At 44.3% G+C, this 16,386-nt stretch overlaps 1 protein-coding gene across 2 annotated transcripts in view; it reads right to left on the bottom strand.

The window, feature by feature from the left end:
* lmbr1 (limb development membrane protein 1) overlaps positions 1-16,386 on the bottom strand; it is a 28,087-nt gene that overhangs the window by 7,225 nt on the left and 4,476 nt on the right. For both annotated transcript variants that reach the window (XM_076080801.1, XM_076080800.1), the window contains exons 4-12: positions 15,601-15,740; positions 14,974-15,077; positions 8,562-8,688; positions 8,098-8,166; positions 7,889-7,953; positions 7,550-7,622; positions 4,119-4,208; positions 2,999-3,075; positions 2,498-2,575 (exon numbers count right to left, since the gene is read on the bottom strand). In XM_076080801.1, the coding sequence (XP_075936916.1) occupies positions 2,498-2,575; positions 2,999-3,075; positions 4,119-4,208; positions 7,550-7,622; positions 7,889-7,953; positions 8,098-8,166; positions 8,562-8,688; positions 14,974-15,077; positions 15,601-15,740 (823 nt within the window). The remainder of the gene's footprint in view (positions 1-2,497; positions 2,576-2,998; positions 3,076-4,118; positions 4,209-7,549; positions 7,623-7,888; positions 7,954-8,097; positions 8,167-8,561; positions 8,689-14,973; positions 15,078-15,600; positions 15,741-16,386) is intronic.

The raw sequence follows: 16,386 nt of genomic DNA, 5'->3' as shown, positions 1-16,386 counted from the left end.
GGTTGTTTCATGCCTTTTTATGCAACTGTCATCCCTTAGCTTACTGCAGAGCCATGGTGCAGTGCTCTCTCTCTCTCTCTCCCCCTCTCTCTCTCTTACACAGGGAATTAGCAGACAGCATCTGATGTAATTTATTAATGGAGGGAGGGTGGGCATGCATTAAGATTGTGTGTGCACTCGCAATATGCCTGTATGCCCGCGCTTAGGACAGCTAGCGTTCACAGTACGCCTCCTTTCAACTCTTACTTCTTTTCACTCCAGTAGCAGGAAGGGCGATAGAGAGAGAGAGAGCGTGTGTGTATGTGTGTGTGTGTGTGTGTGTGTGTGTGTGTGTCAAAGAGAGGGACGGCTTGGTGGGGGGGGGGGTAGTCTGGTAGATTCGTCCGTGCAGCCTGCCCTTGCTCTTTCAGCTGACACATTTCATTTGTAGCTAGTAAGATTAACACCTCGCAATACCTGCGTAATTGCGTAATAGCGTGCGTGCGTGTGTGCGCCTCGCGTCCTGACCATTTGACCTCAGGTGGGTCTCTGCAGTAATGGCAGCATTTTTCTAAAATTGTATTTATTTAAAGATAGAGGAGAAGTATTATAATATCTGTTTGTTATTTTAGTTTACTGCCTTTCACATAGTCATAAGTCTTTCTCACTCCTTTCAATCCTCTTGCACACCAGATAATCCCCCCCCCCCCCGACTATCATCTAACGAGTAGGAGAAAGACGCGGTCATAAAAGGTAAATATAATACAGAGAGCTGCCATTTACGTCGGGTACAGAGTTCTGAAATGGTTCGGACATGTAAGTCTGAACCACCCAACAGCAAATGAGTTAAAAGGTGTGATGATGTTGAGATATCAACTAAAATGGAATTGAACCCTTCATCTGAGCTCTGCTGGGTGTGAACCTAACAGCATCATGGCTTTAGATTTTCAAATTAAATTCACATTGTTTATGGTGGACAGAAAGATATTTCTGCATGTACTTCCACATTCACAAAAGTTGAAAGGCCACAGCTGAGGTGAGCTTGTCACAGGAAGTTTAAAGGTGCTATCATGCACGTTTGTGTGTGTTCACAGAAGCACAACTTTAGTGAGGTGAAAGTTGGAGTCCAGTTCCAGATAATTGTCCATTTTACTAAATATAGTGTCAAGAGCTGTGGCTTCCAAAGAGGAGGGCCCGCAATAACTCCTTTATTGGTCCCTCTTAGTGCTTGTTCATCATGCTGTAAAACAGCTCCAGTTCCTCTCCTCCCCCGTGTTGCTTCTACAGCATCTCTGCTCCTCATCTCCATCCACCTGTTTCTCCTCCCTGCTCGTTCTCTCTTCCTAGCTCCTCATCATCCTTCTCCACCTCCATCCTCTGCTCCGTAAAGCCAATTGGGGCACTGCTCGGTATGCTGAGGACTATGGCGGGATGCTTAGTAGGAAGGGGAAGACAAACATTGACAGGGCACTTCCATTGTGCTCTCCCCCCAAAACAATCAGCGCACCGGGGGCCTCATTTGACTTTCCCACAGTCTCTTTACTCTGACAGTTCCTCCTTCCGACCTCGAACCAGCCGGTCTCTCTACTTCTTTATGTCCCTTTCTCTCCTCTGTCCTTATCTCCTTCTAGACAGTGTGTGGGTAACTACGAGGCAGAGAGCTGGAGGACAGGGTTAACGGGGTGGAGAGATGGATATCATATCAGTATCGATTGTTTTGGAGGACGAGACCTCCCCCCCACCACCACCCCTCGTAGTGCTGTGAGCTCATCAGAGGTGTGGCATCCATCCAGCTCAACAAACGCATAAACCATTTAGTGGGGCCACACTGTCAGGGAGGACAGCTTCAAGCTGCATGACAAGTGTAATTTGGGGGATTTTCTGTGATGCGTCATGCCAAAGAAAACATCTCTGTTCAATAAAATAATTGGAATGTCGAGGGCAGCTCTGTCAGTTGCCCGCGAGACGCAAAATTAAATGAGGGAGAAATAGGATACATTATGTTGCCCCCTCTCAGACAAGAATGCAACCACAGACGCACACACATACAAGCACATGCACGCACGCCTCTCTGTCACTGCCGATGAGACGAGATAAGGGGAGCTTAAAACACATTGCATGTTAGGCGGAGATGAAAATCTCTCAGAGCCACACTGGGCTACGCTGCCGCACAGCAAGAGCCCTTCACCTGGCCCTGTCTGCCTTTGCAGGAGGGAGGAGAAGCAGCCTTTTCACCTAACTGTGGACTGGAGACACGTAGCGGGCTCATTGAATCTGCACGCTGCTGTGAAATGACTTTCAATGAGCTTCCAAAACAAAACCAGAGGCACAAGGTTCAAGCCTGATTAACATCTGGTCGGGCCTTTTCTTCCAACAAGCATCTGAGCATATCCGGAATTTGATTTATGTCCCCGCCGGGTGCATGGCAGGTCTGATAGGCTTCTGCAGTTTACATTCTGGGCGTGTGTGTGTGTGTGTGGAGTAAAAACGTACTTAGGTTAGGTTACAGTAGGCTTACCGTGGATCCCTTGGGCATGGCAGTCTCATCCACTAGCAGGTAGAGGATATTAAATGCCACCATAAGAACTGAGATTGTCTGCAGACAGAGAGGAAGATAAAGATTTGTTTACACGTGGTGGAATTATAAAAGTATCCGGCATCATGATATAATTGAATTGCGGTGGCCGTGCTGATCCGTAAGTATGGTAATGCATAATAACCATCTTGTGATTGTAAAATGCGGCAACATTAAGCTACTCAAAACCTGAACAACGTGGGGATGTTTGATGCCATGAAGAAGGCATAACAAGTATTCCCACACTATAAACTATGGAAAATGGTGGCAATTCAGCATCGTCTTAAACAGCTATTAAACAAAAGTAGTTTCCACACCCAGACTCTGGGTGTTAAGAGGATAGGATTTGAGGTACAGGGTGTTAGTCCCAATGGCCACCAGCCAGGCTGTATACGCCATGAGTAAACAGTTTGGGCTTAATGATAGGTCAGTCACAGCACTCACCGTTCCTGCGAGCAGGATCAGCATCACTATGGGATACAACAAGTTCTTCTCCCAACCCGACGCTTTCTTTCTTCTCTCTGAGTGGAAGTGAGAGCCAAAATGTGAGGTCATTAGTTCTATATATGTAGAAGCAACTCTTTAATTGCAAGATTCAGAGATACAAACAACTTTCCTCTGCTGGTTAATTAATATGTTCATCAAAGACGAGTAATGAAACCTCGAGCCCTCTGGCTGTATTTACAGGGTTTGGTAAAACATATCGTGAGTGTGTGTAGCAAACACAATCTCACCTCTCATCGCAACCCCCCCCCCCCCCCCAGGTAATATACATTTCATAACCATAAAAAAATGATGCTCTTCCTCTTTAATTAGTCAAGACTTATCATTGCCTTAATTAGTGGCAACAATCATAAATCCTGGATAAAAAGAAATGCAACCAAATTAATTCTGTGATTTATATTTTGGTCAGCATGTGTGTGCGCGGAGGGCAACTACTGCGCCTCAGTCTTCTCAGCCGGATGAAACGTTTCAAAGTTTATATCTTCCATCTTCCTCTTATTTCAACAGCTCATCAGTCATATTTGTAGACACTGCTGACAGCTTGTAGACCCCATGCACTATATCTTCTATTATGGACATCCACAGTACCCAACAATGCGTATCCGACTACTCTCTAGTCCTTGCCATATTGACTTTCTTTCTCTATTTCCAACATTGTTAGTCCTCCTTATTCTCAAAGTGCACCCACCCTGCCTGCCCGAGAAGTTTGCCAAGTGCACTTTATATGCACCATCCTTCTAAATTAATGACATCACTAAAAGGCTTGCTACAATATAAAGTTTGCATCTTGTCCAATATCCTAAGTGCCTTTGTGCTCTCCTCCCCCCCACACCCACACCCTGCTCCCCAAAAGACTCAGGCCTCATTTATAATATCCTAAAATGGATGGAAAATTATCAAGCAGTTCTGGTCCACGTCCAAATTAAGAAATGAAGGCAGACGGGGAGAAAGCGGCTGCCCGTCAGCAATATGTAAAAAGCTTACTTCTTGGCATATATTTCCATGGCAATTCAAGGTCTTCAGAGAAAATACATCAGTCCTGCATAATACAAATACTTACCCAATTTATTCCTCTGATTTCTAATATTGTCCAGTTCTTTGTTGAGCTGCTGAGTAGAGCTTCCTCGGAAATAAGTGTGTGAGGACGATCCTGCCGAAACAGAAAACCATTACAATTAACTTACAATTTGTCGCATGATCAGATGTCGTTGCGATCACTTTTAATATGTAGCCAATTTACTGAATGGATTAAACATTAAGTTTAGAAAATGTAAAAGAATTGTGAAAAAACAGAGTTGCTTGTTTTGTCTGTCCGACAGTCCGAAACACAAAGTTATTCACTTTAGAATGATACAAAAACTACTCAAGAAGCTATTCATTTAGTTGGAAAACAGTATTTTCTGGCATTTCTCACACACCGACTACATCACCTCACATCATGGTGACTTCACGATGTCTTTGTCTTACGCCTTATGGCATTTGACTTATATTTTATTAAGAAATCCCATCAAAACAAGTAATCCTGCCCTGAACACAACAACGTGATCTCAAACAAGTCATAATCATTTCTTGTGTCAGGAGCTGTCTAGCACATGCCACAACAGGTTTAGTGGGCTGGAGAAGACAGCAAGGGATTCTCCAGGAAAACCACAAGGCCGGCTCATTTAAGGCTAATTTATCTATTTCACTCTGTTTCCCTTCCAACTTCTGCGCACTAGCGTAGAGGCCCCTAGGAGCCAAAGTGGAAGAGTATCCATTTGCATCCCCCGAGGTGATTGGCAGATCAAGACCAATTAGTTCAGTGTTACACCATTACTGGCGTGCAATAAAAAATACCATCTTTCATCTTTGTTACAAGAGTGAAGGACCAATCACTTTGATCAAACCTTTTTCTTCCCTCTGTTATTACGACACGCCCTGTCTGGATGGGTCTAAGTGGGCAGAAGACGAGGAGAGAGACTGAACCTGTCGTCTGTGCCCTCACAGATACCTGTCCCAGGATCTAAGCAGGGGAAAGTTTGAACCCTCCGAGCAAATGCAGTCACAACACAACAGGAAATGTCACGGGCAGTTCAACAGCTTTTTTTTTTCTTTCCCTCCAGAGATGAAGTGAACACTCTGCCTCGGGGTCGTGAACTAATCTATCACATTTATGCATAACATATCCAAACATGGCCTTACCCGTCACCTAGGAATGGATAAATCATTGATCAAATGAACAGTAGCCTCTTGATAGCTATGAAGAAAAAAACAGCAGATCGAACTGAAGACAAAGAACAATATCATCACTTCAATTTCAACTGCGCTAACTTCAATGACATCATTCTAAACTGGAGTTAAATATATCCTTCTCCTTCTGCTGGCAGCATCAAGTACGAGACTGAGTTACAGCGAGGCAGAGATGCTGAGCGAGGGCTTCTGGCAGCCAGGAAGGCCCGGAGTAATTCAACGTATCCTCTCCAACCTTCAGCACAGTCGAAAGATTACGTCATCCACACATATGCTAAACACCATGCTGAGACAACAGAGGCACCGGCAAGGTCATTGTGCCGCATAGCATCTGGACCGTTAGTCTGCTATCAGCAGATCAGGGTCTTGGGAGGGCAGCGTGGACAAGTGTGCATGTCACACTGCCTGTACTGCAGTATATTTGTCTACTCTGGTTACCAGACAATATCTGCTAAGCCGATAACCCATTGGAATCAGAAACACAATGGATATTTAATTAGATATGATTTATAGGCATTAGGTGGAAGCTACATTTGCACCTCCAAGCAGGGAAGATTAATCTCAAAGATACTTTTAGATTCATATTCAGGAGACGAGGCCAGGTGTTCACACTGTTCCCTGATTCAAACTTAACACCTGTGTGTTTCCTTTTTCAAGCATTTTGCTAACCTATTTTGTCTGGGATATCTATAACTTATTTAAACATAAGCCTGAATACATTTAAAAGCGGTAAAGAAGGGCTGCGACATTGTGCAACCTGGTTTCTCGTAAGTAAAGCGTTATCTGATAGTTCTAGGTGCATGCCTCTAAACATTATGCATATTGGGTTCATCATACCCTTGACAAGAAAAACAGACGCACATGTCCAATCAGCCAACTAAAGCCATAATACCTCTGAACTGTAAGACTCACAGTATCAACAATGTCATTACAAATGGGCAATTACATCCAGAGAGAGGACAACAAAAGGCCCAGACGTGTAAATAAACACCGACGCATCGCTTGATGTGGCTCAACAGTCCGCATCGACTGATGTGGCTCAACAAGTCCACATCTGCAAACACAAACTGGGTCAGAGGATCTGTTAGAGGAGCGGGATGCAGAGCGGACACAGGTGAAGCAAGACGACAACACCGCTCGCCTCTGGAGTGTGTCCTGTGAACTGTGCCTGAACTGTAGTCGCTCTCAGCACATCAAAGGGACACCAGTCCAGCCTTCAGGTCCACCCATGTGTGAGCGTGAGCGCTGAGCATGTGCATCTACATACAGCTTAAAAACATTCACCTCAACATTCTTCTTTGCCTCCAACTCCCACCTTTTTTAAAAACAGGCAAAAGTGTATCGCAGCGTGGCCTCGGTGCACACAAAAAGATGTCGACCGCAGTTGTTTGTTTTTTTGCCTCACAGAGACTTGTTAAGTTCAAACAGTGTTGGAGGTGATAAGGAACAGATTACAATTATTATTCAGTTAGTTCAAAGCAGTGCAGCGTGGAATGAGCTCGGAGGAACCATACGCATTGGTGGCAGTCTATGGAGTTGGCCGGTGTGGCATTCGAAAACATGCGTTATCAGGGAGGGATCTCCCTTACCTCCATGGTTTGAAAGGACGCTCATCCTCTTCATTTACTCGCATCTGTACACTTGGTTGCATGCTTGACTTAATATTAAAGTAGATTTTGGAACTTGGGCCAAATACTTCCTGCTTTTTAAGATTGTTCAACGTCAAACAAGGAATTTGGGAACACCGAGGGTTGGACATGAAAAGGAAATGCAGGCTAAATAAAAATAATCTCCACCATCCTTTAACTCTTTAAACTATCCTTTTGTGCCCGAGAACAGCACAAGGCTGCTCGTCACTGAACAGTCTCTTTAATGTCCACAGGACCCGGCCAAACGTTCTTGTAAAAGTTTTAATTTCCATCCCATTACCCAGGCCACCATTACAGTCCTAAATGAGGCAATCATTTCACTAGTGTCTTAAATGGATCCTTAAAAACTTCCTAAACATAAAATATGGTCCTTGCCATGTGGCTGCTTTGCCCTTTAGCAGAAAGTTATGAGAGTAAGACGGTGGGGAAAGGCCGCTGTAGTGCGTGTGTGTGGATTTTTTTTTTTGCCAGTGTCTGTTCATGTCTGTCTCTGTGTGTGTGGCTGGATTTTCAATGCTAATTGATTCCAGTGTGGCGCGCTCCATCACACCCAATAGGGCAGTCAACCCCTCCCCTCCCCTATAATGTGCCAACACGTCTCCCACAGACATACCGTTTAATCTCCTCTGAAGGGCTTCCTCCTGCAAATGGATGCAGTAAATCTGCTCATCCAGGTCCTCCAGGATCTGAAGGGAGGGGAGCAGAGGAGGAAGAGATGAAATGGGTTATAATTAGGCCCAAAGTGGGACCGGAGAGATGGCAGATGGGAGGACGAGTTGGTGATGTATCTGTAGTCCTCTGCTGCGCATGTAAATGGTCGACTGAAACAGACAGTGGCTTCAAGTCCGAGCGTTCAAGTTCAACTCTGTGGTCTTTCAGCAAAAAAAAGAACTGCTAGTTGTAAATGTGTACTGACAAAAACATTTACAGAACAAACACAATGATTCCTTACTGTTGGCTTCACTAGTAACTGGCCCATGATGGTGAACATCCTGGACAATCCCACAGGAGTGCACACTACACATGAGACAGAAAACAGTGGGATCAGCGTGCTCGTTCAACCACAATAACGGGAAACACTTAAGCAATATTAAATTGATGGTAGCTCAACATAACAACAATTATATTTTAGTGTGTAGAAGAAGAAATTAAGTGGCTTACTGAGTAAAAGCAGTCCTCCCATCAGAGATATACAGGAGTAGAGGTATGGTAGGTAAAACTCCCAAAGATCTACAGAAAAAATACATTTAATAATAATATAGAACGACCGGAAAGAATAGTTCAACATTTAAGGAAATGCACGAGATATAGTTCCATCTTACTCCTCTTACATTTGTATTTATGAAGAGATTAAACACGATGTGTTAATTTGTGTGCTTTAAAGGGAATTTGTTTTATTTTGGAGAAAGCCAAGCTAAATCAGTTCCAGTATTTATGCTAAGCTAAGCTAACCAACTCGCAGTTCAAGCTTCATAGTTGATGCAGAGACATGAGAGTGGTATCAATCTCATCCAACGGTCTGCCAGAAGCGAAAAAAAACAATTTACCAAATTGTTGAACTATTCGTTACAAATACTACAAAACACTTACAAGCAACAATGACACAGAATCCTTTAACAACGTACCGTAGAGTGATTCCATACTGGCTGCATCATTGTCAGTGAGCGCTGATGCCACCCACACGATGCCCAGGATGAGCAAAGCCAGCAGGAAGAGCATCACAAAGGTCTCTAGAATACGCGCCTTAATGCCCTGACAGAAAAAAGGTGCACAGAGAAAAGAAATACAGAAATGTAATTGGAAATGGCCAATACGATTGGAATCAGTATCACAATAAACACCATGATTTAATATCAACATAAATCTAAAAACACACTGAGCTGGGAGGCGGTATTGCCTACATTTCATTTTTTTTAAACACGAAACAAGATTCATTTTACGAGACATCTCCCTCCTCCCACGCTCACATTAAACACCACCATTTCCATTCACAGCACACAAACATGACATAAACGCTCCCACGGACTCCTGTGTAAAACAGCTCTTTTATACACACATATTGCGGTCTATAAAGTGGGTCTAACAGGGGCTGGTGGAGGTGAAATTAAAAAGAGTAAGGGTGGGGGGGTGCTGTAAGGAGCATGAAGCCTGGCTGGGTCAGCTACTGTCTGCGATCAAGAGCAGGCCTCCCATCTGGGGCCGATTAGGAGCTCCCTTAGCACCACGGTCGTGTCCCGGGCCGCGCAGACGAGAGGCTTTTGGGGTAATTTGGGTTTTCCGGGTCACAAACTGCTGAGTGGTTAATAAAGTCCTCCTCTACCTGTTCACACAGCTTCCATCCCCCCCCCCCCGGAGAGCCGAGCTGTCTATGCCTGTAAGATAGATGGGCGTTCTCATACATGTGTCAGGTAGGCTACCAGGCACGGGATAACAAGGGCTCTCTGCTTCTGGAGCGCTGCTTAAATTGGGCACATATGAGCAATTTGTTACCAGCTAACATAATGGCTGTGCGGTTGCTGTTCAGTATTTGCCAACAGGTACATGAAGGGGGTCTCTCTTTGAAAGTATCCCCCGTTAATCAAGTCGCTTTATAGAGTGGAAATGGTTTCAATTCTGCAGATTAAATTAGACAAGGCTTAGTTTTTTTTTGTTTTTTACAACACAGTTCATGATTGTTAACCGAACCACCTGTCCTTTAGCATTTACATTACGATTCAGGTCACTGTTTAATAGCCTTATTCTCTCCCGTGCAACCTCTAATTGAGTCACTCTTGAAATCTTATCTCTTTTACAAGCTTATTAAGCTTATTCTCAGACTCCCATACATCGTCAGTGGTGAAAATGCCCCGTAGCATCCTTTAGCTATTACTGAGCAATCACTCGCCTCGCGCCTCCTCTTGCGTGGTATTCTGGAAAAGCCTCAGTGAGTAAGTGTAGAATTTTCTAGCACAAAAATAAGAGGAAAGTGGGCAGGGTCTGGAGTGCCCCAGTGTGGCCAAGGTGGACACTGCAGCCACTGACAGGTAATGGTAAAAGGGTGTAATTGGGCCTTATGGAGTCTGTAGTCAGCACGAAAAAAAAAAATGCATTATGAGTAAATATAAATCATTAATAGATACATCGCAGTGATAACTTACGGGAACGATATCCGCATATCTTCTGTTTTGCTATACACCAACAATAAATTCCCCACTCAATGCAGATCAATACACAAAAAACAGAAATACCACAACACACACAAATACAACATTCTGCTGACTGCCTCGTGCTCCTTTGCAGACACTCGAGCGCTCGCTGCAATCAAGACTCTCACAGCACAGCTCAACTGGCCAACGAGGAGAACGCTCAACACCGTCCAGAGGAGGGAGGGAGGAAGAGATGGAGAGAAATGAAGAGAGAACAACAGAGGGAGACTGATGGAGGAGAAGGAGTCGACGTCTGAGCGCATCTCAATCCCTGGAGGTAAGAGAGGTGAGAGAGGAATGCTTTCAGGGACTTCAGCCACGTCCCACACGTGCTCTCTTAAGGATGCATCAGGACAAGCAGATGCCGCAGGCAGGACGTGCGTCCGCTCAAGCGCACCAGTCCACCTTAACAAGCCGCCCATGCCATGCTGAAGGTGTATTCCCTTCAGATAGGTCGCTCAATCATTTATGAGACTCAAATCATTACCCATTCAGATCATTTAGGGCAAAGGCAATGCTTGTCACCTCCCTTACTATCATCCCCGGCTCCTGCCTCGCTGGAGGAGCCATCCACTGTGTCAGATGTGATGTGACAGTGAACAGTGAGCCCAGATTGGTATCATTGATCCATGCACATGCATGACACTGCACCCTGAAAGTTCCTTACCTCTCCTTGCAAGGGAGAACATTAAGTCCTTTGTTCCTCATCAAGGCGAATTTATGCTTTAAAAAACTATGGTATAAAAAAAGAAAAATGCAACTCAGCTATCATCACTGATCAAAGATGAAACTGTCAACTGGTGAGGGAAGAGAGGGGGAAAGAAAACCTGTGCCTTGGCATCCAGAGCGCCCGCTGAAAGTTTCTATTCTTGCCATTCTAAATGTGTAACATCTAAATATAGCAGCTCTGAAATATTCAGCATCCCCTGATCCTCACACCGACATCGAGTGAGGGGCTGCTTAACTGCAGCTGTGCTCCAACAAGAAAGGAGAGACTTCCAAGAAATGCGTGTAGTGGCCAGAGATTAAAAAAATAAATAAACGCTTCATATGCAGTACCAAACAAAACATGCATGAATTGACGTACACACACGCAGACATGACCAGCAACGTAAATAAACCTCCAACTACACAAAGCCACAGAGGGCCTGGAAACAGTTCACCAGCTGTATCGCCCTGCTTGTGCTGCAGAAGAGCTAAAGCACAATCTGCCACCGTCTTCTTCTGGAAGTTAAATGCCAGTGTGCAATAGTGGACGAGCGTAAGAGAGAGTGAGAGATGATACTCGGGAAGATGCAGGGCTGTGTTGGATGTTATGAGGGGGGGGGGGGGGGGGGGAATGGGACAAAGAACGAGAGTTAGGTGGTGCAGGAGCTTCCGCCATCAATCCTTAGCAGGTCAGCAGGCGGTGGCAGAGATCATCCTGCCGACCATCCTTTTGCTCACTGTCAGGGGCGTGTGGAACAAGGGCCAAGAGTGTAATACGTGACGGAGGGGGCAGGGTCCTTTTTTTTTTGCTCCCCAGCAAAAGGACTGCCCTGTCTGCTAAAGACATGCCAGATGCCCAGGGACCTTATTAGTGTATCCTTCAACCAGTCGGCCACGGCGCAATGACCGTGTCAAAGACAGAAAGCAGAGGAGAGGGACACTCGCCTGTAAAGCTGCACAACGGACTTCTAAAGACTCTTAATAAGACTTCTTAATAAAGCAGCAATGACACGCGAGCATGGAAAATGATCGGCATCACGTCGTATCGTTCAAACCAGCGGGGGGAGGGGCATTTAAAAAAAAAAAAAAGAGAAAGAAAACGTTGTTGTGAATGTTCATGATTTTGGGGATGTGAATTAAAGCTCCTGTTTCCCTGCTGCTGATGAGTCAGAAAACAAGAAGTACAGGTTGTATTTGACATGCTACAGTGTGACTGAAAGGTCTCAGACTGATAAGTCTTCAAAGAATAAACGACTGTATCCTGGCTTTTTCTTCAGGTAAAAGGTTAGGACCAAACAGACCTCATCGCCGATCCGACATTATACTTAAAGTCACGTAAAAGAGTAGTAATTCAGTCTCCATGTACGATGGACGATATCTCGCTTTAAAATCAAGAAAAACGGCAAAAGAATCAGTTGAGCTTCAGAAACATATCACTTAGAAAAACTGAGTCACGAGAGGAAAGAGGGGGGGGGGGGGGGGATCCTGAGCAACTCGCTTGTTCTTTTTTTTTTTTAATTCCCAGCTCGAACTAATATGTTGCCGCGGTAACGAACATTGTAACAGGCAGCTTTAGGGAGACATTGTGACCTTAAAGGAAGGTATGTAAACACCACTTTATATTCTCCGACTGGCCCTGCCCGAGAGAAGGCCTGGGAAAAATGTCTGCATGTGCAGGAGATTTGAAATAAATATCCAGGCCCCCATTGTGGAGCGCCAACAAAGAGGAGTATCTTAGTAACACCACGCGGGTTTGCTCGGCGAGACGTTTTCTCCCCCCCCCCCCCCCCTCCCCCTCCCCCTCTCCTCCTCTCCCTCCACAATAAACACACTTCTCATCATTGGCGGGTTGGGGCTTAGGATGAGATTGATGAGGAGTTTCTTTAACTACCAGATGAAACCTGTTGGCCCTTTGCTGGGTCAGTCAGGGGGTCAGACTCGTTCCAACTTGTTTCAGGATCAAACACATTTCAATACTTTGGGTAAAAAAAAAAAAAAAAAAGACTATTCACTGCAAAGCATACTCTATAATGTTTCTTAAATAAATAAAATAAAACCTTCCTCATAAAGTTACAATAAGTGGCTCAGGCTGTGGTGCTGAATACATTTTTTGTTTTTAAGCAAGGAGGTAATAAACATCTGAGCATTAGAGCGAAGAAAATAAGATCAGACCGCACTGGAAATAGACCAGCAAGTTGTCATCGTCAGAACTTTTTTTAATACCTTGATCTAATTGTTTTTGAGTAAATATAGCTCCGAGATATCACACTCGCCGTGTGTAATTACTGAGCCAACTTAAGTCTCTTGATATAAATAGAACAAAGGCTGGTGCTGATGTCTTCACAGTCTGATCATCTCAATATGGATGACAGCGGTGGCTCTCATCATTACAATGCCATCTACTGGTGGTGCAGCGACAGAAATGCTTTATTAAGCCTCAGAACAATGCACACTACCTCAGAATACTACTACAAATACAGCATGCTATATATCGGTTTCTAACGCATCATCAGAACCAATGAACATGAAGTACACGAGGACGTTTTGTGGCCTCGGTGATGCAGCTCTTCAGCAGTAAAGCGGGAGACATTTTACAGCAGCAAATAAAGCGAGATCATAACATCCGACATCAAGACCCTAAGTCGCTCTGATTCATCCACAATTTGGACAATTTGTGAAACTATTAATCTCTCAGATGACAGAGCCTCTAAAGACCTGAACAGTAAAAACAAAAAAGAAGAAACATCCACATTTCCATTTTTATTCTGGTGGCGTCTTTTAGTACATCGTCAAAAGTAAACAAAGCCACATGAAAAGACCGACTTACCACGTTGGTAGTGAAATTCATCATTCACTTCATTTCCGCAGTCCAAAGGACCTCGCAGTGCCATGACATCGGCCCAGGAGGTTAAAATACCACATAAAACCTCATGACAATGTGGTCTAATGCTGTTATTGGGGAGAGGGATAATATCGCATTATAAAAACTCAGCCCTGATTGACTCTGCGGGCAGTTCAGTTTTTTGTTTTTTTGTAAGTGTCACCTCCACCCCTTCCATAACACACACACACACACACACACACAACATATACGTGGAAGTGCAGCTCAACATTGAACAGTGCTTCCTCAGAGCACATTTATGGAAGATCAGTAGCAAGAAACAGTCTTGCTGAAATGAAAAAGAACAAAAACGTGAAAGAGGCCCTCGTCCTGCTTCCTACACATCGGGTTCCGCCGTCCACTCAAGAAATCCAACCGAAACAAATTAGTGGGCCGAGGAGGAAAAGAGCTGGCGATACACTACAGTACAGACTAATTTTTATGTGCTTTTGCCTGGAGGGACATAAACCAGAGAGGTTTCAAACTGTGACACAGGATAGAGGTGTATTCAAAGTAAAGGTTCTATTGTGCCGTCATGTTGCTGCCACTTTATGGACTTTTGGAACACGAGCCCCCAGCCTCTTTTTTCTGTTGGGGGGGGGGGGGGGGTAATCAATTAAACGAGGAAGTTCGCTGTGCCTTACAACTTGATTATTAGCCTGTGCTTTTGAAGTTTTATTTTGGGGGGGCTGGGGAGGGGGGGTGTGACAAGGAATCAGGCTTTAAATCAGCGGGGCCGATGCAGCAGTGTTGAAGCGCTTGCAGCCGATGGCCTCATTGGGAGGGTTTGTCAGGATGTGGCGCTGGGCGAAGTCCAGATTCAGACTTTCATGGTTAATGAACTTTCTGCGGTGGCAGTTACAGTCAGTGGCGTGAGTCAGGGAGAGGGCACAAGGCACCTGCTGCTGCTCTCTGGCTGTTAAGAGAGAGCCCGCTGCATGCAGCAGAGCATAGAAACAAACCAACAGGGTTCCACGTTTTCATAATCAAAGTTTCACATTTTTCTTACGAGGCTTAGTTTTTAAATCGTTGCAGATTGTCTTGTTTTCAATTAATCACTTCAGCTACAGTGTCACAGAATCTTTTGATAATTATTTCTCAGGATTTTTTAAAGCTAGTTCCAGACTTTGGAAGCTCAGCAAAGTGTCGAACACATTTACCATTTCCAAGTTTTTTTTTGATGATCTTGCGTGACACACAAAGACAATAAACAAAAACTAAAACGATGCAGAGAAATTCTGCAGCAAACTTAAGGCAATGTACCTTTTTAGATCCCGCGAATCCCTCAGACTCCAGGAAGAAATAGGCAAAGGGCATCAGGACGAAGAGGCAGAGGTTGGAGAACAGTGACACCAGGTTCCACAGACCTGCAGAAACCAAACACATGACAGTGTACACATACAGGTAATTCACAAATGATGTACGTATGTCTGTTTCAGGCTCGGTTAGGTTACATGAACAGGTTTTTGTCATCATTTTGGGAGCTTTCCCTTGAATATTAGTAGTTGTGAGGAGAGGTGCCAACACAGGTTTTATCTGGTCAGCCTCTTTGTGTCTAAGTCATGGACTCTAATGCCCCCTGGTGGCTGTTGCAGCACCCAACAGCCTTATAGACGGGTTAACAATGGGACATAAAGATGTCAATTGATCGGATATGTGGGGACATGGCATCACTTTTAAATCTCACATGGTTGGAAACTGGCTTACACAAGTAAAATTTGCACATCATGCTAATCAACACTTCCATTGATTCTGACATTAATGTAAAAAATATCATCATGATTCAAATCAATGTTATTATATGTTAGAAGATAGAATATTATAGGAGAGAGAGATTAACGGGAGAGAAAACTAGTTAGTCTAATTAAACATGGTATGAGATCTACTGACCGTGGATGAGGGAGCCATTGAGCCACTGAATGTAATAGTTTTTGGGGAACGAGAGGAGGATCTCATTACTGATAATCGAGAAAGGCAGCAGGAAGACGGCACCACCCGACACTGCCAGGGTGAAGGTGCACAAGTACAATCTGTGAATGGAATCAAACACAAACACACAGAAACACAAGCGTTAGGACTATACAAGATAAAAAACACAAGTAGACTCACAACATGGTAATAACATCTTTATAGATTATAGTAGCTATGTTTCTGCAGCCTGTGTTTTCTAGAGGTTCAGAGGCTGCAGGTCTCAGGGGAGTGACCATCTGCTCAGTGGTCCTCAGTTGGGCAGCTCACAGTCTCCCCACTTCCCCATATCACCAAAAGAGCTCATTAACTGAAATGCTTTCCATCGTTTAGCTGGACCCTTAGGTGCTACTAACATGCAGCATGTTTGTGGCTACAACAGGCACCCTCGGGTGTGACGTCTGCTGCTACTCTAAACCGAGCGATATGTGATACTTGGCACCACAGCTCTGGCTAATGACATCAACTGTACTGAGGTTTTGAGGTAGTCGGTGAATTAATGCAATGCTTTTTCAATTTCTGTTAATGGTTATTTTCAGTATTGATTAATATCTGATTATTTCTAGATTAATCGATTCATTTTTGTGGGTTGTTTGGTGAAAAACGCTCGTCACAACTCTTCTTCAAATGCCTTTTTTTTTTTTTTTTTTAATCACAAGATATTGACCTCGCTGGGATATAAAGTAGAGAAAAGCTTCACTGTCGTTG

Source organism: Anarhichas minor, unplaced genomic scaffold (genome assembly GCF_050575085.1).
Source record: "Anarhichas minor isolate MPS153535 unplaced genomic scaffold, ASM5057508v1 ptg000074l, whole genome shotgun sequence".
Classification (NCBI taxonomy): domain Eukaryota; kingdom Metazoa; phylum Chordata; class Actinopteri; order Perciformes; family Anarhichadidae; genus Anarhichas; species Anarhichas minor.
The sequence above is the reverse complement of the archived record's forward strand: the minus strand, read 5'-3'. Positions and strand labels throughout refer to the sequence as shown.